The 23,282-nt window shown below is 41.4% G+C and overlaps 1 protein-coding gene across 3 annotated transcripts in view; it reads left to right on the forward strand.

The window, feature by feature from the left end:
- nebl (nebulette) overlaps nt 1–23,282 on the forward strand; it is a 397,411-nt gene that overhangs the window by 201,712 nt on the left and 172,417 nt on the right. For 2 of the 3 annotated variants that reach the window (XM_078538381.1, XM_078538382.1), the window contains exon 4: nt 9,697–9,804. In XM_078538381.1, the coding sequence (XP_078394507.1) occupies nt 9,697–9,804 (108 nt within the window). Of the gene's footprint in view, nt 1–9,696; nt 9,805–12,211; nt 14,501–23,282 lie in introns of those variants that run through there. The other variant, XM_078538380.1, reaches the window with a different exon arrangement.

Raw genomic sequence — 23,282 nt, forward strand, 5'->3', positions numbered from 1 at the left:
TCCCTGTATCCCAGATGCTACTCTTCAGCCAGTTTGACTTCATATACCAAGGGTGACAAAACCGCGGTTTGCGAGCCGCATGCGGTCCTTCAGCCCATAGAGGGCGGCTCTCCCCTTGTGCTGCAAAACTGGCTAATCGCACTTTGGAGGGAGGTAGCATCAAACTGGAGAGGAAGGGAGCTGCATTGTGAAAGCAAACAAAATCTTTATTTGAAGAAAATAGATAAGAGGGGAGGGCAGAAACAGATTTAGGATGACCATGAGCGGACACTGGCGTCTGGTTAAAAATGAAGTGACTGACAGCAGCGCTGTTGAGAGGATATCTCAAAGCATTCAGAAGGGCTTTAAATTAATGTCCTGAACCTGTGTAAATGAGGGGCAGGGGGATTTCCCCCTCACTCTGTACCTTCCTTCAATTCGCTCTCTATCATGTAACATGACAAATACAGCAATTTCATAAAATTAACAGTCTGATAGAAATATTTGACAGTACATTTATGAAGATTACACCCAGGATAGAGAGAGAGTCAGAGATGCAAATGAGATAGGAGCAAAGACAATGAAAAAGAACAAGGCAGAGATAGGAACTGAGAGATAGGATACAGACAGAGAGAGAGAGATAAAGAAACACAGTGAGAGAGATTCCACAGAGGTGGAGGTAGCTGTGTCTCGATCTTTTAAACCTCCAGTTTATAACTGAATTTGTTTCTCTATTGAAATGTTGTGCAGGGAATGTCTGTGTAATTGAGAGTGTGTATCCTGGGCTCTTACTGTGCCATTCTGTTTAAGACAGAGGAGGAGAGAAAGAGTGTGAGAGGTTAACTGTCCTAGAAGTGGATGATTCACTGTTAATATTAAATGTGCAAACAGCACAATCCTGGACTAAGTGGGTAAGGGGGGATAGAGGGGAATCATCAGTTTAAGGCAGTCTGTGGAATTTTTACAAGGGGCGGGGTCTGGGGGATTATCGGAGGTGAAAATGTTGAGACCCACAGCTCCAGAGAGCTCAGCGTAATTTCAGAGATTTCAATCTCTTTATCTCTTCCTGCAACTCTATCTCTACACCTCTCTCCATGCCCCTAGCTGTTTCTTCACATCTTCTGGATGTTCGATTAACAAACATCCAGTTTGACTGCATTGAAAATGGAATTTTTTCCCATTGCTCTGTTGTCAGTTGCCCAACTTTTAACCTTCCATCCATTCCATCTCACCCTGAGGGCAGGTGACAGGGGCCAGATTTTTTTGGCCTTTCTGTTTTTATTGCCCCTGGCAATATCAAAGAAAGGCAGAACCCGAGTTTCATTATAAATTCCATTTTAAAACTAGCTTCTCCATGCGCTTTCATTGCTGCTCATTTCCGATTTAATATCAAACAAAAAAATTTCCAATTCAGTTCAGCCAAAGATGCGGCTGAAGATGAGTCTGAACAAAGATGAGTCCGAACAGAAACGAGCCAAACAACATCCTTTGTTGAAATATATATCTCTGACTCACGCGGCCCAACGTAGGACCAGCGAGAAACTACAAAAGGAATCTTGCAACGGTGCTGGAACGAATCATTGATCTTCATAACCCTTCTCCTACTTACTCATTTGTTCCAGCGCTGTCGCGAGATTTCTTTTCTAGTTTTCCCACACAGGACCTCGTGACTCTCAGCGGCCATTTTCTGAAACGTGGAAGGTCCTGGAGAGAAAACTGAAGATTTCAGTTCTAACCCTGTGTGAACGAAAGTGAAATCATCAAATTTCAAGAAATGAAAGTGTGATGATGAAAACAGAAGTTTTAAGCCAGAATGGGAGGAAGAGTTTGCATTCATTGTTAAAGGTGAGAAACCTATTTACTTTATCTGCAGTGCATCACTCACTCACTCACTACAAAGCCAGTAATTTGAAATGCCACTATGAAACGAATCACAAATTTTCATCTGACTATCCTCCTAAAGAAGTATGGATAAACAAATTAACCATGTTAAAATCACCCCTAAATAGCCAGCAGACACTACTTTCAGTAAGGAAGCTGACAAAACAACTAAAGATAGCTTTGTTAAGGCATGGAATCTTGCTCGCGCTAAACGTCCATACTTTGATAGAAAATTTGTTAAGAAGAATATTGCTGAAGTTGTTGCAGTTTTAGATCCAAGCGCCTAATAACACAAATTCCAATTTCACACCACACTACAGATAGGCGTATCTCCCAGATCAGTGCTGATGTTGCAGGCAAGATACAAAGCGATTTGAAGAACTCTCTAGCATTCAGCTTAGATCTTGATGAATCCACAGAAAAACAGGACAATCCACAGCTGGTGATATTTGTTCGTTATGTTTCCTCGGATGTATATAATGATATTAGAATTGATCATTAAGGAGGTTATAGCTGGGCACTTAGAGAAATTCAAGGCAATCAGGAAAAGTCAGCATGGTTTTGTGAATGGGAAATCATATTTAACTAACTTATTGGACTTCTTTGAAGGAGTAACACGTGCTGTGGATAAAGGGGAGCCTGTGGACGTGCTGTACTTGGATTTCCAGAAGGCATTTTATGAGGTGCCACATCAAAGGTTATTGCAGAAAATGAAAGCTCATGGTGTAGAGGGTAACATAGTAACATGGATAGAAAATTGGCTGGCTGGCAGAAAACAGAGTATGCATAAATGGGCCTTTGTCTGATTGGCAAGATACAATGAGTGGAATCTCTCTTTTTTAAATTAATTCACGGAATGTGGGCGTCGCTGGCTGGGCCAGCATTTATTGCCCATCTCTAGTTGCCCTTGAAAAGGTGAGTGAGCTGCCTTCTTGAACCGCTGCAGTCCATGTGGTGTAGGTGTTAGGGAAGGTGTTCCAGGAATTTGACTCAGCGACAGTGAAGGAACGGCGATATATTTCCAAGTCATGATGGTATGTGGCTTGGACGGAAACTTGCAGGTGGTGGTGTTCCCATCTATCTTCTGCCCTTGTCCTTCTAGATGGTAGCGGTTGTGGGTTTGGAAGGTGCTGCCTCAGGAGCCTTGGTGAGTTTCTGCAGTGCATCTTGTAGATGGTACACATTGCTGCTACTGTGCGTCGGTGTTGGAGGGAATGAATGTTTGTGGATATGGCGCCAATCAAATGTGCTGCTTTATGCTGGATGGTATCAAGCTTCTTGAGTCATCTAGGCAAGTGGGCAGTATTCCATCACACTCCTGACTTGTGCCTTATAGATGGTGGACAGGCTTTGGGGAGTCAGGAGGTGAGTTACTCGTCACAGGATTCCTAACCTTTGACCTGCTCTTGTAGCCACAGTATTAAAATGGCTAGACCAGTTCAGTTTCTGGTCAATGGTAACTTCCAGGATTTTGATAGTGGGGGATTCAATGATGGTAATACCATTGAACGTCAAGGGGCGATGGTTAGATTCTCTCTTGTTGGAGATGGTCATTGCCTGGCACTTGTGCTGTGCAAATGTTACTTGCCACTTGTCAGCCCAAGCCTGGATATTGTCCAGGTCCTGCTGCATTTGGACATGGGCTGCTTCAGTATCTGAGGAGTCGTGAATGGTGCTGAACATTGTGCAATCATCAGCGACATCCCCACTTCTGACCTTATGATGGAGGGAAGGCCATTGATGAAGCAGCTGAAGATGGTTGTGCCAAGGACACGACCCTGGGGAACTGCTCCAGTGATGTCCTGGAGCTGAGATGACCAACAATCGCAACCATCTTCCTTTGTGCTAAGTATGACTCCAACCAGTTGAGAGTTTTCTCCCTGATTCCCATTGACTCCAGTTTTGCCAAGGCTCCTTGATGCTGCACTCGGCCAAATGCGGCCTTGATGCCAAGGCAGTAACTTTCACCTCAACTCGGGAGTTCAGCTCTTTTATCCATTTTTGAACTAAGGCTGTAATGAGGTCAGGAGCTGAGTGGCCCTGGTGGAACCCAAACTGGGCGTCAGTGAGCAGGTTATTGCTAAGCAAGTGCCACTTGGTAGCACTGTTGATGACCCCTTCCATCTGCTGGGGCCTCAACTTTTTACAGGATCTTTTATATACTTCTATCAACTTTTTACAATTTATATCACTGACATGACTTAGATGAGGGGAGTGTAGATTAGATGAGGGCACGGTAGCTAAATTTGCAGATGACACAAAGATAGGTGGGAAAGTATGTTGTGAAGAGGACAGAAGGAGGTTGCAGACAGATATAGATAGGTTGAGTGAGTGGGCAAAAATCTGGCAGATGAAGTATAATGTAGGAAAATGTGAAGTTGTTCACTGACAGGAAGAATAAAAAAGCAGAGTATTACTTAAATGGAGAACAGCTGCAGAAGTTGAGGTGCAGAGGGATCTAGGTGTTAGTTTAGTGCGTGAGTCACAAAAAGTTAGCATGTAGGTACAGCAAGTAATTAAGAAAGTTAATGGAATGCTACCCTTTATTACAAAGGAAATTGAACATAAAAGTGAGGATGTTATGCTTCAGTTATGCGGGGCATTGGTGAGACCAGATCTCGAATATTGAGTACAGTTTTGGTCTCCTTATTTAAGGAAGGATGTAAATATGTTGAAGGCGGTTCAGAGGGGTTTTAGTAGATTGATACCTGGAATGAGCGGGTTGTCTTATGAGGAAAGGTTAGACAGACTGGGCTTGTGTCCACTGGAGTTTAGAAGAGTGAGGGGTGACTTGATTGAAGTATATAAGATCCTGAATGGCCTTGTCAAGGTGGACAAGGAAAGGATGTTTTCTCTTGTGGGTGAGTCCAGAACAAGGGGCACTGTTTTAAAATTAGGGGTCTCCCTTTTAGGACAGAGATGAGGAGAATTTGTTTCTGTCAGAGGATTGTGTCATTTTGGAACACCGAAGGCCGTGGAGGTGGGGTCATTGAATATTTTTAAGGCAGAGGTAGACAGATTCTTTTTAGGCAAAGGAATCAAAGGTTATCGGGGAAGATGGGAATGTGGAATTCAAAACACAAACAGATCAGCTATGATCTTGTTCAATGGCAGAGTAGACTCCAGGGGGCGTATAACCTACTGCTCCTATTTCATATGTTCGTATGTAAGAAAGAAGAAATGTTGGACTTAGTGGCGCTAAAAGAAGCAATCGCTGTGTTGATGGAACATTGACAAATGCTGATGTACCACTGGATCGAATCATCAGTGTTGCACTGGATGGAGTACCTTCAAAGGTGGGGAAACATGCAGGCCTAATTGCACTCTGGAAATTTGGGATCACTTTTCAAGAGTTTCTCCCTATTCATTGCATCATTCATCATGAAAGTCTAGCAGCAAGATACTTCAAGTACGAAAATGTTATGAAAACAGCCCCTGAAATTGTCAATTTCATTGCTCACTGACAGTTCAAAAATTCTGTTGAAGAGCTGGATCTCGAGGGCAAGCCTGATGATGTCTCTTTCTACTGCATTGAGGTTGTCAGCCAGCAATGTCTTGCATAGGTTTGTGGAACTGTTGGAGCTGATCATTGCTTTCCTTGAAGGAGAGAAAAGATCCTACCCACAGCTGGAAGATAACGAATGGATGCAGGACCTGATATTTCTCACTGATATTATGCAGCATCTACAAACTCTCCACTTGGCACTCCAGGGGAAGGATAGGATTATTTCTGACCTCGCTCACAGTTTTCAGTTTTCAGGGTAAAATAAGGCTTTGGCAAAGAGACATACTGTCCAGAAACCTCAACCACTTTTCCCATCTCAAGAGGAGGGTAAACACATTCCCTGATATTGAAGTAAAAGATCACAAACTCGAAGAATACAGAGATAAATTACAAGGACTGCTTGATAATTTTCAAGCCAGTTTTGATGACTTGCAGAAATTTAGATCCTACTTCACCTTCCTTGTAAACCCATTCATGGTTGATGTTGTCAACGACGGGTTGTCTGATTCTCGAACCTCTGGTTACAGAAACATCTGCTACAGAAATGGAACTACCGGACTTCCAGGGGGACGAGGGCCTAAAGATGATGAATAAACCGCAATCTACAATCAAGTTCTGGAAGCAAGTGCCAGAAACAAAATATCCCCAACTCAAACTAGTGTATGAATTATTTCAATTTTCGTCCCAACACACTGCTGTTGTTTGCTGCACTCTGTAATGAAGTTTTTCACGTCGAAACATCGTGCAGCCCTTACAAATGAACACCTGATGGAGCTCCTTCATAGATCCTTGACAACATACCAGTTGGATTTTCAAAGAAATATGGCCAGGATGGAGAACCACAAGACGTCCACTAACAATAAGTAGCCTGTGTAAAATTTGTTCATGTCTTGTGGCTCTTGAGCATCTGAAGATTATTCTACCTGGCTCTTAAGTTCAATAATTTGGCCACCACTGCAATACACAAAGACTGTGGTTCCTGGCAATACCTCAGCTGTGGTGTTGAAGACTTTGCTCCAGAACTAGCCACACCTCTAGCCAAGCTATTCCAGTACAACTACGACGCTGACAACAATGTGGAAAATTGCCCAGGTATGTCCTGTCTACTAAAAGCAAGACAAATTCAATTCAGCTGGTTACCCCAAGTCAGTCCACTCTCAATTGCCAGCAAAGTGATGGAAGGAGTCATTGACAACGCAATCGAGTGACACTTCCTCACCAAGGCAGCTCACCACCACCACCTCAATGGCAATTAGGGATGGGTAATAAATGCTGCTCTAGCCAGTGTCTCCCACATCCCATGAATATCTAAAAAAATAGGCTCACTATTGTCCAGACTGGGTTCCGTCAGGACCACTTAGCTCCAGACCTCATTACAGCCTTGGTCCAAATGTGGATTTCTTGGAGGTGGCAGGGATCTTGCCTGGCAGCTGGAGAGCTGGTGAGAGCCCTGTGTCGCCTCTTTTAGGGAAAGCCCGCTGAATTAAGTGCCACTCAGTGCTTAACTGGACAATGGTGTGCCTTCCGTGGGATCAAGGACCTTGGGGGCGGAAGACCTACCTGCTGAGAGCTGCTGGCCAATCAGAGGTGTATTGAACAGCTGCAGCACTGGGGAGGAATTGGCTACCGCTGGTACAACACCCACCTGAAACCTAGGATCATCACTGGATCCTAGGCCATAAGTGAGTGATGGCGGGAGGGGGGTGGTTGAGGAGGCGGGGTGAGGGGAATCAGCAGCAATGACAGCCCCTTCCTTATGACAAGCCCCTTGATCTGGCACTGAATGCCTTTGAATGAGGGACTCCCCAAAAGCCCGCAAGTCGCCCCGTACAGGTTTGCTTGTCGTGCTCCCTATGTCTCGAGTCTGCTGCCCTCCCACTGGGTTAATACCAGTCACGGCAAGATGAGGCACTTAAGCGGGCATTAATTGGTGACAGAGCAGGGAGGCTGTCCACGAACCTTCCTGCCACAGACTTAATCTGGGTGGAGGCAGGAAGGTGGCAGGGTCCCCACCAGCAAAATCACCACAGGGGAAGGGCATTAAATTCCACCTGTGATGTAAGTTACACAGCAATTTCTAGCCCATCATTTCCTCTAGTTAAACTTTGGAAGGCCAAAGCCATTGTCTTCAACAACTGCCACAAATTCTGTATATTTTCCAAGAACTCCATCTCCCTCCCTGGCTGCTGTCTGAGTCCATTCACAACTTTGATGTTAAGTTCAACCCTGAGCTGAGCTGTCAGCCCCTTATCCACTGTATCACAAAGACCACCTGGTTCCATCTCCACAACATTGCTCACCTTTCATTTCTGCTTCAGCCCAGTTGCTGCTGGAATCTTTTGCTGCCTTCAGGCTCAACTATTCCAATGCTCTGCTGTATCCTATTCCACACCAAGTCCTGCCTGCCCAAAACTCCTTCACCTACATTAGCTTCCGGTTTTTCCAATTCCTCATCTGTGTTTAAACCCTGGCAGAGCTTAGAACATTAATGTTCCAAGCTGATAGATTCTGCAGAACTGAACTGATAACATTAATCGAACATTCTTCTGAAAAATGGAACCATGTGTGAGCTTGTAGTGGTCAATCCAGATACAACAGTTGAAAGTTTTGTAAAGTCCTGAATACCTCATTTATAGGGGTGAACAAGAGCTGAATTAATGCACAGTTTGGCTTCCAGTTGTGTTAATAAATATTGCAATACATTAATTAGATTTAAATAAATTATTTGCCCAGGAAGTGCATTTGTGTATTTGGTCTGGTGTTTCGATTGACTGAGGTAGTGAAACGAATAAACATATGGCCAGAAAAGCCAGCTGCCTCAGTCAAGCTGCTGGTTTTTTTCTACCAAGTGTCGCTTCAGGGTAGTAATTTTGTTCAGTTTTTTTTTAACTAACTGCCGTAAGAGGACTCTGCCATGCGCAAGCGATTAGACTTTGTTGAGATTTGCAATGTTTACTAGAGATTTTATTGTGAAGATCATGAACACAATAATATTGCCCTGACAATGCTACATAAATAAATCATCAGAATATTAGATCATTGTTTTTTTATCACTGAAATCAGTTTGAAGGTTACTTTTTATGTGAAGCCATTGAACTATTTGATCCATAAATGGACTTGCAGAAGGCATTTGATAAAGTTACACATAATAGACTTGTTAACAAAACTAAAGCACACTGGATTAAATGCAGCATGAATATGACATTTGCTAAGGGACAGAAAACAGTGGTGATGAACAGTTGTTTTTCCAGAGAGGAGGGAAGTATGCAGTGGTGTTCCCCTGAGAGTTGGTGTTCTCTTTGAAATATACTAATGGACTTGGATATGCAGGGCATAGTTTCAGAGTTTGCAGATGTTACAAAATTCGGAAATATAATAATGTGGTGGTAGCAGACTTCAGGAGGACATAGACAACTGGTAAAATGAGCACATCTATGGCACATGAAATTTAACACAAAGACGTGTGAAGTGACACATTTTAGTAGGATGAATGAGGAGAGGCTATATAAACTGAATAGTACAATTTTCAAGGAGGAACAGGAACAGAGAGACCTGGGGGTATATGTACAGAAATCCTTAAAGGTGGCAAGACATGTTGAGAAAGCTGTTAAATTTGTGGAATTCTTGGCTTTATAAATAGGGGCATATAGAATACGAAAGCAAAAAAGCAATGCTAAACATTTATAAAACACTGGCTAGGCCTCAGCTGGAGTATTATGTCATTTCTGGGCACCACACTTTAGGAAGAATTTTAAAGCCTTTAGTTAGGTGCAGAAGAGATTTACTGGAATGGTACCTGTGATGAGAGCGTACAGAGACTGGGAAAGCTGGCCTGTTCTCCTTAGAGCTATAAGCTTTTGAGAGAAAATTTGATAGAGGTGTTTAAAATCTTTAGGTATTTTGGTAAGTGTAAAGAAGGAGAAATTGTTCCAGGTTGTAGAAGGGTTTGTTAATAAGAGAACACGGATTTAGGAATTGGCAAAAGAATCCGAGCTAACATGAGGAAAACAATTTTTATGCAGTGAATTGTTGTGGTCAGGAATGCAGTGCTAGAAAGAATAGTGGAAGCAAAGTCAATAACAACTTTCAAAAGGTAATTGGATAAACATTTGAAGAGAAAAATATTTACAGGGCTGCGAGGAAAGAGCTGGGGAATGGGACTAATTCGGTAGCCCTACCAAAGAACTAGCACAGGAGCCTGAATGGCCGCCTTCTATGCTTTACCATTGTATAATTCTAAATATATCTGTGACAAAGAGGGACAGGAATAAATGAATGAACTTGTTTACTTTGATATGCTCCTTTTGAATTATATTTTCTTTTCGTTCCAGGCGAAATACAAAGAAGACTTCGAAAGGAACCGGGGAAGAGGATTTAGCATCGTTACTGACACTCCTGAACTGCAGAGATTAAAAAGAACTCAAGAGCAAATCAGTAACGTATGTAGTGTTCTGTGTGAGAACATGCATGAGGATAGATTTTTTTCTTGTTTTGTTTATATAGTATGGACAATGGAGATGGTACTCTAGTGTTAGGAGAGAATGCATATGTGTATGGTGAAAATAGAATGCCTGGATATAGAATGTGGAATGATATGGGAACACTAGATAATTCTCCTCCAAAATATCTTGCTTTTGTTGCAATACACAATTCATCCTACCGAAAGAAATGTTGTGTTAGTGTGTTGATACAATTAGTGTTCTCAGATAATGGGAATCATTTTATTTTACATGGATTCTGGAAGTGCATGTGAGACTGTTTGAGTGTTTTGTGACATACACATGGACATTTATGCACAAAAATGCACCATACATCAAATGAATGTAACCATCACAAATTGATTCAAGAAGAAAAGTGTTTAAAACTGCAATAATCTTGCCTTTCTTTTAAAAATTGTATTTACTTGTTTTCCCATCTCTTAATCTCTGAAGGTCTGTGCAGACTGAGGGGATGTTAGGCTTTCTTGATCTTCCACTACCTGAATTAATTCAAGTTCAATACATCTTATGTTAAGTAAAGGTACCAACACACAATCTGTTCCTCTGTCTGTGCATTGTCTGTTGAAGACCACATGAATAGTTGGAAATTTATATCACTGAATTTTACTTTTAAACAATGTATTTGTCTGTTTAAAAAATGCCAAATTCTAGTTGAATTATTTTACTTCCAAGTAAGAAAATTGTTGAGATTAGATCAGCATTCTTGTGGCCTTTAAGAATTGTGTAAATGCAGTGGATCACTTAACTTAAGCTGCATGAACTAATAACATTAACATGGAAATGTTTGGCTGAGCACAGTGGGTTTTTCTGGTGTTTGCTGTTACCAAGAATTGTTTTCACACCACTTCAAGGATCATTAAGGCACATTGACAACACAATTAATCATTTTGAGTTGAACGTTTTGAGTTTCACAAGTTAATTTTCAGTGCATCTACCAAGACAAATGGGCATTGAAGAATATTGTGAAATAAGGTAGGTCTTTTTTTATTTGAAGTTTTAAAAAGTTGAATGATTTTGTATTATGAACTGATTAACTGAATCAATCAAAATATTTTTTCTGTATTTGTAGTGAACATTGAATAGTTTTATTTTCCTGTTTATTACAGAAAAACCGCAGTCACTAAAATCAAACCCTGAAGGGGCAATTTGTGAAATATACCCTTTAAAGTGATTTAACATGTACTGAGAATGGTATATGGGCACAGCAAGGTGATCAATCAAGTGAATAAATTTACATCTGCATACCATTAAATCTCAGAAAATGTTTGCAGTGTGGATTATGTTAACACTTGTTAATTGATCTTCGGTGAGTTGACTGAATAATCTATGTTTGTAGGGCATAACATGACGTTAGCTGGTCTTGGTTGTGTAAAGTGAGTGATGTATTTAATGAGCTAATGTGAGTAATTTCCTTATTCTTTTTGCTAATATGGATATCAAATCATTCTATAAATTTGGCATGCCATTGCTGTTTTATTTTGAATGCATATGATTAATCCCTGAAAAATGAAACTGATTTTTAAAAATTCTGTCATCTGTCTGCTCATCATTGTAATAGCTAAAATATTTTACTAATTTTATTTGCTCAAACCTCAAGTTCCTTCCCATAATTAGAAATGCTTTGCATTACATCACCAATGACTTGAGCCTTTCTGAAATTACATTAAATATATTTAACAGGTGACTTTCTCTCATTTTCCTCTGGGTTTCTTTCAAAAATGGGTAAGTTAAGAACTACCATTACCTGATTTTGCTTGTATTTTGGTGGAACTTTTTTTACTCAAGATGGAAGGTTTCAATGCTTTGAAATTGACTTTGTGCATTAGTACAAAAACTGGTATTTCAAGGTGAGATGTAGCATGGCCGTAATTTCTAGTTACTGTGTTCCAGCATTTTGTTCTGCCCTTACATTTATTGAAAAACAGCATCTATCACCATTACAGATGTCCTTCTAAGTATAGCAGGCAGCTTTGGCTGAGTTACAAACAGTTTCATGCTGTAAATTGGCACCTGGTTACAAGTGCTGGGGTGAAATAAAAACAGAAAATGCTTGAAATACTCAGCAGGCTTGGCAGCATTTGTGGAGAGAGAAACAAAGTTAATGTTTCAGGTTAATGATCTTTTATCAGAGCAGAAGAGCTGTGTTGAGTTCACCCAAATCATTTCATGGAGAGGCATACAGTCAGCTAGGATTAAAAGAAGTAGTGTCAATCCATTAATCTGGAATCCAAACTCAGATTGGAGAACCAAAAGGGAAGGTGCAGTTTATTGAATATTAAAATGTTGGTATTGTATCAATCATGTTATGGGCCATTGTTCAAGCATTCTTTTGTATCAGCTATTATTTCAACCATAGTAACTAACTTTAATTCTCTATGAGCATTTATGTGCCAATGCAATCCTGTAATTACTTTTTCTTCGTTGGTAATGATACAGAAAGTGACTTAGTTTTGAACAGGAGAAAGCTGTAATCAATAGAGACACCTAGTTAAAAGAAAAATGATGGTGTTACAAACATAACCTTAAAATTACTGGCAGGCTGCTGTGTCACATTACGTGAAACGCCAACAAACTTGTGCCCTCCTGTCTATTCTAAGATTGAAGCTGTTCCAAATTTTGGGATGGGATCATTAACATAAAGGCAACATCACCAGTGGCATTATCCCGGGTGTTTACCCCATGCAGACTGAGGAATGTAGTAATGGAAGCCATTCTGATCAGAGGTCCTTATTTTTAAAAACGTCAAAGAATAGACATTTGCTGCATTAATAATGGGATCTCTCCACAATCAGAAAATGTTGCAAATACTTGGCAGGTCTGACAGCATATGTGGAGAGAGAAAGAGGGTTAATGTTTCAGGTCAATGACCTTTCATCAGAACTGGGAAAAGTTAGAGATGTAATGGGTTTTGAGCAAGGGGGACAAGGTTCAAGGAAGGTCTGTGATAGACATGAGAGATTGAATAACAGAAGAGTTAGTCATACAGGACCAAAGGGAATGGTGATGGGACAAGGAAATAAACAAAGAAGCAAAAGATGTGCCTAGAGCAGGTGTGCTGCTGTCTGAAAGCAAAAATAAGAAAAACTGAAACATGGGGCAGGATTTTTCAGTCGGCGTGTCGGGGCGGGCCCGACACGCTAACGTGTAAAATGACACATGATGATGTCGGGCGTGCGTCCCGACGTCATCGTGATGCTTCATTCGGTGGGCGCGCGCCGGAGCCGGCTGCATGTCCGTTGATATGTAAACAGCTTATTAAGGCCATTAAGGAAGTAATTATTGTAATTGTTAACGCTGCCCATCCATCCTTACGGTTGGCAGGCAGGGGAAAAGGCCAAATGGCCTTCGCGTTTTTTAGGAAACCCCATCCATGAGTGGGATGAGGTTTCCTAAAGTTTTTATTAATTAAATAAAAATGTTTTCCTACATATAAAAACATATCCCATCTCATGTGACACAGCCACATGAGGGGACATGTTTAAATAAATCTTTCATCCATTTATTCATTACTTACAATAGCGATTCAATCTCCCTGAGGCAGCTCCGTGCCTCAGGGAGATTGAAGCGCTCTTTCGCGCACATGCGCGAAAGAGCGCTGGCCCTGACTCTCCCTCCTCCCCCCACCCGCACAGGTAGCACTGAGCACTATGGCTCGAGTTTTACGCTGGGCAGGCCTTAATTGGCCAGCCCATGTAAAATGGCGGTGGGGAGCTGATCACGGGTGGCGATTGGCTCCGCGACCACTCCCGCCGAGCCCACCCACCAACTGAAAAATTCTGGCCATGAAAAGGAAAGAAAATGGGGGACAGAGTTTATAGACTGAAATGGTTGAATTCAGTGTTGAGTCCAGAAGATGGTAAAGTGCTGAATCAAATGATGAGATGCTATTCCTCAAGCTTACCTTGAGCTTCACAGGAACAGTACAGCAGGCCAAGGACAGATGTCAGTGTGAGAACAAGGTGGAAAATTAAAATGACAGGCTACCAGAAGCTCTGGGTCATGCTTGGGGACTGAATGCAGGTATTCCACAAAGCGTTGTGGCCTGGTGCACTGAAATTCAGTCTGCAGCCTGATTTTTAACTGTCCACTGTCTGGCATCAGCTGAGTGGACAGGGTTAAAATGGCGCTAAGACCTGTCACAGTATGAAGATAAAAACTGAACAGGTGTTGCTTTTCCCCAATTGAAGCATTTATCAAAGACGTTTTTTCTTTTAGTCTTAGCAAGACTAATAGCCAGTATTTGCAAATTATTGGTACCTAGGAAGCAGTAATCAAAAACAACTCTGTACCATCCGTTCTTCATTAGAACAACTTGTAAACCTGTCACTGTGTTCTGTTCCAGCAGTTCTTCCCAGGAAATGCTGCACACAGCTTGTGGGTATATAACCTCAGAACACAAATTAAATGAAAGGATTTGGACTTAAGACCAGAACAAAAGAACTGTATGAATGTTTGGCAGTGTAATTAGGTTATATAGAGACACCATGAAGAATATTACTTCAAAAGTACTGGAAAACAATAGCCATCACTTTTTTTTCTATTAAATATTTGCATTTTGTTGCAGAATAAATGATTTGAGAGAAAGAATTGAAGAACTGAAGTCTACTGGATACCACAATCTGAAGGAAAGTCACCAGTGAGTTTATTAGTAATAACTAACTCCAGTTGATAAAACTATTGTTCTGTAAGACTTTCAATAAAAGCAGCAACTATGCTTCACGATTGTACCAACATAACCTTGATGTCTACGTACACATTTTCTTTTAAAGTTGATTTCCTTTTACAAAAGTCAGTTTTAATTGAATAAACTAAAAATCCCAGTGAAACGTTATTATGATAAACCATAAACAAATTCTTTGATGTACCACAAAATCAGTTGTCCATTTTTTGGTGATTTTGCCACCAACATCTGATGCTTAGCCTGTGCATGAATGTTGGGGGTTGAGGAGTCCCAGATATTGGGCTTTGGTACTTATGCTCGTATGAGCAGCACTATAGGAGGAATAAGTGATAGAAATCCTGTTACTGCTAGAGCTGCAGTGGCCAATAGGTAAGTTATCTGTGACCTGGGGAGATTGCGATCCACAGGTAAGTGATCAGTGATTGTGAAGTGGGGGACTGAAGCCCCACATGTAAGTGATTGTGGGATTTGGGGTTGGAGAGTGGTCTTGGAGCTTTCCTATTTGTATTTGTGTATACAAATGCCTGCTTGAGGTGTAGGTAAACGGCACCTCTTGAATGTCCTTAGGAGTGTGCATGCTCTTCCTGCACATAAGTTAGGGACTTGGAAGGCTGTTTTTTCTGGCCACTAGGCTACTGTTCTTTTCGAATAGAACAGAGTTTTAGTCAGCTGTGCTGAAACTCAAGCAATGATATTAACTCTGCTTGCTGAGCAACCGGACAGTTCAAATGATTTATCCCGCCATTTGTCCTATGGGTTCCAATTTTTACCTGCTTTTTTAAGCAGGTGAGAGGAACTTTTGATGGAAGACTTGGGTCTTTTTTTAAATATGAAGGTGACCCATTGATGACATCGGGGTCTGAATAAAATTTTATCCTGAGTCTATACGGTTGTGGGCTGCCCATTAGGCCAACCAGGCAGCAAGAGGAGCTGAGGCCAATTTTTTTTTTCTTCTTTGTTGACTAGGAGAAACTTCAAAAAAAACTGAAGTTACCTAAAGTGATGTACAAAGGAAGATGTGCATTGTTACCAGAGGATTGTTGCCCCCCAAGGAGGGCTAATCCAAGAAGTGCACAATTATAAAACCTGGTCAGGGTTGTATTCTTCCAAGAATACAAAGTCAATTTCTGGGCAACCAACATTAGCACAAGAAGCAGGAAGAAGGGGAGAGTATATCCCAAGAAGTCTAGCTTTGTTCTTTGGGTCTTAACAAAGCATTTGATCCAAAATGAACTGGAATTGGAAAGCCATTTTGCCTAGAAGTGAATTACTTTGCAAACTAGAAAGAAAAATTCTCTCTAATATGAATAACACCTAACCCCACTTCCGGAATACCCATTTAATTATCAGTGTTTAATTATCCAATGTTGCGTTCAGTGGCATGGCATTTTCATATTTTCTTCAGGTCAGCATTGTGTATCCTTTGTGCATTTTGTCCATGTGATACAATTTCAATTTGCTTTGTAAACTGAGTATAATTTTTGTGTGGTGTATGACCAAACATTGTACATTGAAAACTAACTATTCCCTCAATAAGCTGTGTTGGGACTTATAGATCCCAGTTGCACGCTTGTTGTGGGATGGCCGAGCTGGTACTATAAATAGAGTTGAGACTTCTTAGGTGGAAAACAATATGTTTATTTACAAGGGTACTCCGCAGCAACTTTTGTGCTTTCACATCAAACGCTACCTCCATACTACTGACTACAGAGGTGTATGACCGAACATTGTACACTGAAAGCAAATTATTCCCTCAATGAAAAAGAAAGTGTGCTAGCTTGGTTGCTGAGGAACCTCCAGTTAGCTTTTTCATGCCTGACTTGAACGTTTGAACCGCCTTCTTGGCCAGTTCATTTTAAGAAGGGTGGTACGGTGAGGTTTTTACTTAAGTGATATGGTTGAGGCTGATAAACCGTTGAAACCCAGCACTCGTAAAAGCCATGCCGTTACCAGAAATGACCACTTCTGGTGGTCCATTAATGGCAAAACTTTGACGTAGCTTCTCAATTGTAACAGAAGATGTTGGTGACTTTACCTCATATATGCCCATCCATTTTGAGTGGAAATCAACAATGAGCAGAAACATTGTTCTCATGAAAGGTCCCACATAGTCAATGTGTAATTGTACTCATGGCCTTCTGGCCATTCCCAAGGGTGTAATGGAGCTGTTGAAGGTAACGTTTTTGCAATTGCTGACACTGCACGCAATTCTTCACTTCGCTATTTCTCCATCCATCCCAGGCCACCATAGATAGCTGCCTGCTTCGGTCTTCATTCGGGAAATTCCTGGATGTGCACTGTGTAGTTCAATTAACGATGGTTTTCTTCCCTTTGGAGGAACAATCACTCGTGTTCCCCACAATAAGATACCATCCTGGTTGGTTATTTCATGTCTAGAATATTGTGAGCAATTTTGGGCCCCATATCTCAGGAAGGATGTGCTGGCCCTGGAGAGGGTCCAGAGGAGGTTCTCAAGAATGATCCCAGGAATGAAAGGCTTAACATATGAGGAATGTTTGAGGACTCTGGGTCTATACTCGATGGAATTTAGAAGGATGAGGGGGGATCTGATTGAAACTTACAGAATACTGAAAGGCCTGGATAGAGTGGACATGGGGAAGATGTTTCCATTAGTAGGAGAGACTAGGACCTGAGGGCACAGCCTCAGAGTAAAGGGAAGACCTTTTAGAACAGAGATGAGGAGAAACTTCTTTAGCCAGAGAGTGGTGAATCTATAGAATTCATTGCCACAGAAGGCTGTGGAGGCCAGGTCATTGTGTGTATTTAAGAACGAGATAGATAGATTCTTGATTGGTAAGGGGATCAAAGGTTACGGGGAGAAGGCGGGAGAATGAGGTTAAGAAACTTATCAGCCATGATTGAATGGTGGAGCAGACTCGATGGGCCGAATGACCTAATTTCTGCTCCTATGTCTTATGGTCTTATGGTCTTCTGTTGAACTACAGTTTCATTTTGTCAGATACAGGCTCTTGTGACCATCCATGAAGCACTTGTTCTTGTACTTGAGATAGGACTGCTTCCCGACTTGTCCAGTCTCTGATCTGTCCAGCACATACCAGCAAGGAATCTAAGAAACTTAACAATAAAACAAGTTCTTGTGGAACTGGGACATCCTCCCCGTTTTCTTGTAAAGGCAAACGACTCAGTGCATCGGCATTTGCAATTAGGTTTCTAGGCCTATGTACTCAAATGCTGCCAGGATTAAAGCCTTATTTGTGTTTCTGTGTCTTCTTTCCACGTGCTGCCTTCTTTCTAGCACTGATTTTAATCCAGGTCTTTTTGACTTCAGTATTGGCCAGACTACTCTCAGATGTGAGTCCACTTGAGTGAACTCAGTGGCTGAGTCTCCCAGAATTTCATCACCTATCTGCTTCTTAGAAAGCTCTGTGATTTTTGTCTCCAAAGCCTCTTTGGCTTCATGCAGCTGATTCTTCAGCTCATCCAACTCTTTTTTGTATTTGTTTGCTGCCTCCTGGAAAATTGAGCATTGTTGTGCCTCTTTGTTAACTCATCCTCCAGTTTACTCAGAGAAGTGCTGAATGCTTTCTGTTTTGTTTCATACTTTTCCAAAGGTACAAACTTAGACCTGAGGGAATCTTGTATTGTGTGAAGGTCTTTCAACAGATTTTCTTTTTCCTTTTGAAGGATGCTCACCTTGACTCAAACTCTGTCATCAAGCATGGTCTCTTCGAGTTCCTTTTGCTGTTCTATCATGTTTTGACTTAAGAAAGCCTGCTTTCCTACAGGTAGTTGAGTCCTTATACAGTCCTGTTCGAGAACAAGAACGCTTCCAGCTTCCTTTTGGAATCTCAATGGCTAATCAAGGTTGATTTCCCTCAGGCAGTTTCGCCCTAGTAGGCTTGGTGCTCTGCCTCTCAATACCAACACTGGGAGCTTTGCTGATTGGCTTCCATAATGGACAGTTACTCTGCTTATACTTTTGACTTGGATGCCTTCACTGGTGTATGTTTTTAATTTGGCATCAGTTTCTTCTAAATTCAATTTGTGTTCCCCATTATTCAGACATCTGAAGGTATGTTCCCCAATTACTGTAGCGGAAGCTCCTGTGTCCACTTCCATTCTAACAGATCTGCCACTTACTTTCACTGTTACATACATTGGTTCTGTCTTTCCAACCTTCAAATTAAACAATGAATAAATATCTGAATTTGTTGCTTCAGGCTCTTCTACATTGTAGATCTTACTGGGTTTTTTCTTTTGTTTGAAAGTCTGCCTGATTCTTTCCCTGCACTCTCTCATTATGTGTCCATTTCGATGGCAATAAAAACATTTAATTTTTTAAAATTATTTTGCCAATGATTATAAGACTGCTTGTTTCCACCTCTATGGCAATTATTAATTGTTTTCACTGCTAAATCATTTCTTCTTATTTTTCTGCTAGTGGTGACTATTTCCCGCTTCTCGGCAGAGTCTTACGTTTTTGCGCCCTTTTTGGCTGGGGCTTCCCACCCAACGTGGAGGACAGCGTCATTTTGCTCTCCCTGCATGGCTTTAGAATCCCTTACTGTGCTTTCCAAGGCCAGTGCTATCTCTAGAGCCTTCTTAAAATCCGAATTTGTTTTGGACAGTAATCTCTTCTGAATCCTGTCCTCATTCGCATCGCACACTAAACGATCTCTGAACATGTTGTTTAGAGATGTACCAAACTCTGTGTTCTGTTAACTGTTTCAAACTTGCCACATAACAAGCAACTGTCTCACTTGGGGCTCTATTTCTCGAGTTAAACTTGAACCATTGCATCGTTACTGAGGGTTTTGGCTGATAATGACCCTTCATGAGGTCCACTAATTCATCAAAATTTTTCGAATCTGGGTGCTGTCAAACTTCGAACCAAGTCGTAGGCTTTATTTCCACATGTGGATAAGAGGATCGCTCGCCTCTTCTCTTTCCTCCATAATCTCGTTCGCTTGGAAAAAGAACATGAGGCGTTCAATATAATGAGACCATTCGATCATGGCTGGATTGAAAGGATCGATTCTTCCGAATTGCAGCATCCTGTGAGGGGATTGCTTCGACGATTTGAACGGACTTCTACTTACAATTACTATGTGAGGTACAGCCTGATTTCGTTTCTCTTGATCTCTTCCATTAACCTATTCTACCCTTATCAATTTTTGGGTCTGTGAATCCCGGTTGCACGCTTGTTGTGGGATGGCCGAGTTGGTACTATAGAGTTGATCAGCTGACACGTCTTAGGTGGAAAACAATATGTTTATTTACAAAGGTTCTCAGCAGCAACTCGTGTGCATTCACATCAAACCCTTTTTCCATACTACTGACTACAGAGGTAGCCTGCGTTGCACTTCAGTTGGTTACACAAGATCATGTGATCTTCCTTTATAACATCCTTCTTAAAGGTATTCTATACATTAGATAAAACCATAATTACCACAGCTGCAAAGCAACATTTATTTACTATACATACAGAGGTGTCTGTTTCTAGTGATTGCTAAAAGGCAATCAAATGACTGGCCCAAAATAGGTAAGCATTTTCAGATTGTGTGCTTATTTGAGTTAGACAATTCTGCAAAATGGTTGCTTGCTGAATAACATGGAATAAAATATGAGTGAGTAGAATATCATAAATTTGTAAAATATGATTGTTATTATAATAAATTTGAAATAGATTTGTAGCTAGTAATTGCTTTTCATAATTTATTTAAATCATCTTTCAGTAGATAACATGCAGGCTGTGCACATTAGGCTCAGCTCAGACATCAGGCTCAGCTGCTCAAAAGTATTGAATATTGGCTTGTGTGACTCATTGTAAAAGGCAATTTTATTCACATTTCTGAACAACACTTACAGGTGGAAAAAATTACAGGGCTATGTGGAAAGAGCAGGGGACTGGGATTTATTGGATAGCTCTATTAAAGAGCCAATGCATGCACGATTGTTTGAAGGGCCTGTTTCTGTGTTGTATTATTCTATAAGCACCTGAAATTTTAAAACACAAACATTTTGTTACAATCCCTGTGGGGAACTGTAAGCCAAAATAATCTAATTTACCAAATAACCTTCTGATGAAGAAATTACCAACAAGATTCAACTTTTTGTAACTATTACTTTAACACAAATTTGGAAATAATGCAAATTAAACACCAATTAACGGGCAAATGATTCTTCAGATAAGAAGGTAAATTTCACTTTAAATAGTTGATGCAACAAATATATGTCTTATACAACCACATCACTCCCCATAGATATGTGGCACACAGTTCTACAATATTTGTGCAGAGTAGATCAGGAGCCTCTCCAACAACAGCTTTCACCTCAGAGTCTCAATGGCACAATTATCATAGGTAAGGCATGCTTTTACGAATCCTCTTTCCTTCGGCTCACGACAGTCCTGCTGGTGTAACGTTCCAGGGTCCCTTTTCAACTGACCAGTCAACAATTCCTTGGTTCACGGTTTGCCCATTTCTGGGGCAGGCTTATTCGGATGGTGGGACTTGCCACCCCACTACCTAAAGAGCCTGTGGGGAATGCATCCCCACCAATCATAGCAGCCGTGCATTTTGATTCTAAGACTGGGAGTCCAGGACCAGGTCGGTGCAGGGGTGGGGGTGGGTGATTAGGCCTGGGGTGGGGACAAGGTGGGGGGGGGGTGGGGGGCAGACCTTGGGGGTGTGGGAATTTCCACACAATGTGGAAAGGGGGTCCTGGAGGGAAGTACCCCTCTTCCTGCCTGTGGCCTGAGCAGGGTGACCTGCCAGGCTTGCCCATTTCCCCCCCCACTCCCCACCCCACCCCACCTAAACTGACTGTGATCTCCTGTCAGCCTTAAAAGTGAGACTGGGCAGGAGTGGGCCTTAATCGGCCACTTTAGGGCCTCAAATGTGGCAAGGGCAAGTTGCCCACACTAGGCCTCACCTGCTCCACATAAAATTGCGAAAAGTCAGGAGCAGGAGGGTGGCGGTAGGCCACCCAGGGAATCTTAATGCCCCCCCCCCCCGCCCCCCCACATGCAAACCCACTGGCAGGGGACCATAAAATTCTGCCCCTGGTAAAACATCCAGTTCTTTAGCACCTCTGAGCTATTCAGACTGCTTTACAGGATTTAGACCTTTTTAGCCAGCACATACAATGCCTCCACGGGCTCTTGTCTTCTTTACAGCATTACTTTCTCTGTCTGCCTTCTCTGTGTCTGGTCACATGGCTTTTTAAAAAATCTTAATTTCCTTCCTGTTGGCACTGCTTCCAGGTTGAGGGTTGCCAAGCCACATAGACCAGTGTTTCTTATTATCCAAGAAAATTGCAATTGATCCCATTACAATTGATACAAATACTTAAGTCATTTTCAAACATTCTTTAAAAACAATTATAGATTCCATAAACATTAAAAAAAATTACAAATTTTCCTTGCTGTACTGCTTCCAGGTTGGAGGCCATCACATTGTACAAATATAAGGTTGGAAAGTAAGTCGTTGGCTATGTGTTTATTCCATTCAGGAAGAGTTGTACGCTCACTTGTAGTTGTATCAACAGCTCCCTGTATAAACTACTTTTACAATCCAACATGCGGGGATGAAATTGTTGTTCAATACAGCTGGATGAGAGATTTGATACCAATACTTCTTCATTCTTATGCAAGATTGATATTTGATGAAACCCAAAATCTGGTTCTATCAGCAGCATCAACAACAATGTGGATTGATGAAGAGCCTTGAAAGTATATGTCTGAAGGCTTTTCAAAAGAGAAATATTTCATCATGGCAGAATCACTGCATAACCTGGGAGAGAGCGATTAGGAGGATTGTTGGAAAGCTTTGTTGAAAATATGGTCTTGAGGGCATTTTTAAGAAGAAAACACTTGCATTTATATAGCGCCTTTCACAACCACCTCTCAAAGTGCTTTACATCCAATTAAGTACTTATGAAGTGTACTCTTGTAAGTTAGGAAACAGCGCAGCTAGTTTGCCTGGTCAGAAAACTCTTTTTGGATAGATTGGACATAGTGTACTTGGATGTACAGAAAGCTTTTGATAAAGTCCTGCAGGATGTTGGTTAGCAAAATTAAAGCTGGATGTAATACAATGTATGGATTAAGGATTGGTTAACAGGCAGAAAACGGAGAGTAGGAGTAAATGGGTCATTCTCATATTGGCATGCTGTGAGTAGTGGGGTACCCCAAGGATCAGTATTTGGGCCTCAGCTGTTCATAATATATATCAATGATTTGGATGTGGGGACCAAATATAACGTTTCCAATTTCGCTGATGACGCAAATCTAGGTGGGAACATGTGTTGTGAGGAAGATACAAAGTGGCTTCAAGGGGACTTGGGGACTTACTGATTGGGCAAGAACATGGCACATGGAATATAATATGGAAAAATGTGAGGTTATCCACTTTGGTAGGAGGAACAAATGTGCAGAGTATTTCTTAAATGGTGAGAGATTAGAATTTGTAGATGTACAAAGGAGAGGCAATCTTATCTACAAAATACTTAAAGAGATAGACATGGTAGATGCAGGTAAGATGTTTCCCTGGTTGGGGAGTCTAGAACCAGGGCACACAATTTCAAAATAAGGGGAAGCCACTGCTGAAGTGGTCCATGTCCAAATGCAGCAAGACCTGGACAATATCCAGGCTTGGGCTGGCAAGTGGCAAGTAACATTCACAACACACAAGTGCCAGGCAATGACCATCTCCAACAAAAGAGAATCTAACTATCACCCCTTGACATTCAATAG

This window comes from Cetorhinus maximus, chromosome 3 (assembly GCF_964194155.1).
Source record: "Cetorhinus maximus chromosome 3, sCetMax3.hap1.1, whole genome shotgun sequence".
NCBI classification, from domain to species: domain Eukaryota; kingdom Metazoa; phylum Chordata; class Chondrichthyes; order Lamniformes; family Cetorhinidae; genus Cetorhinus; species Cetorhinus maximus.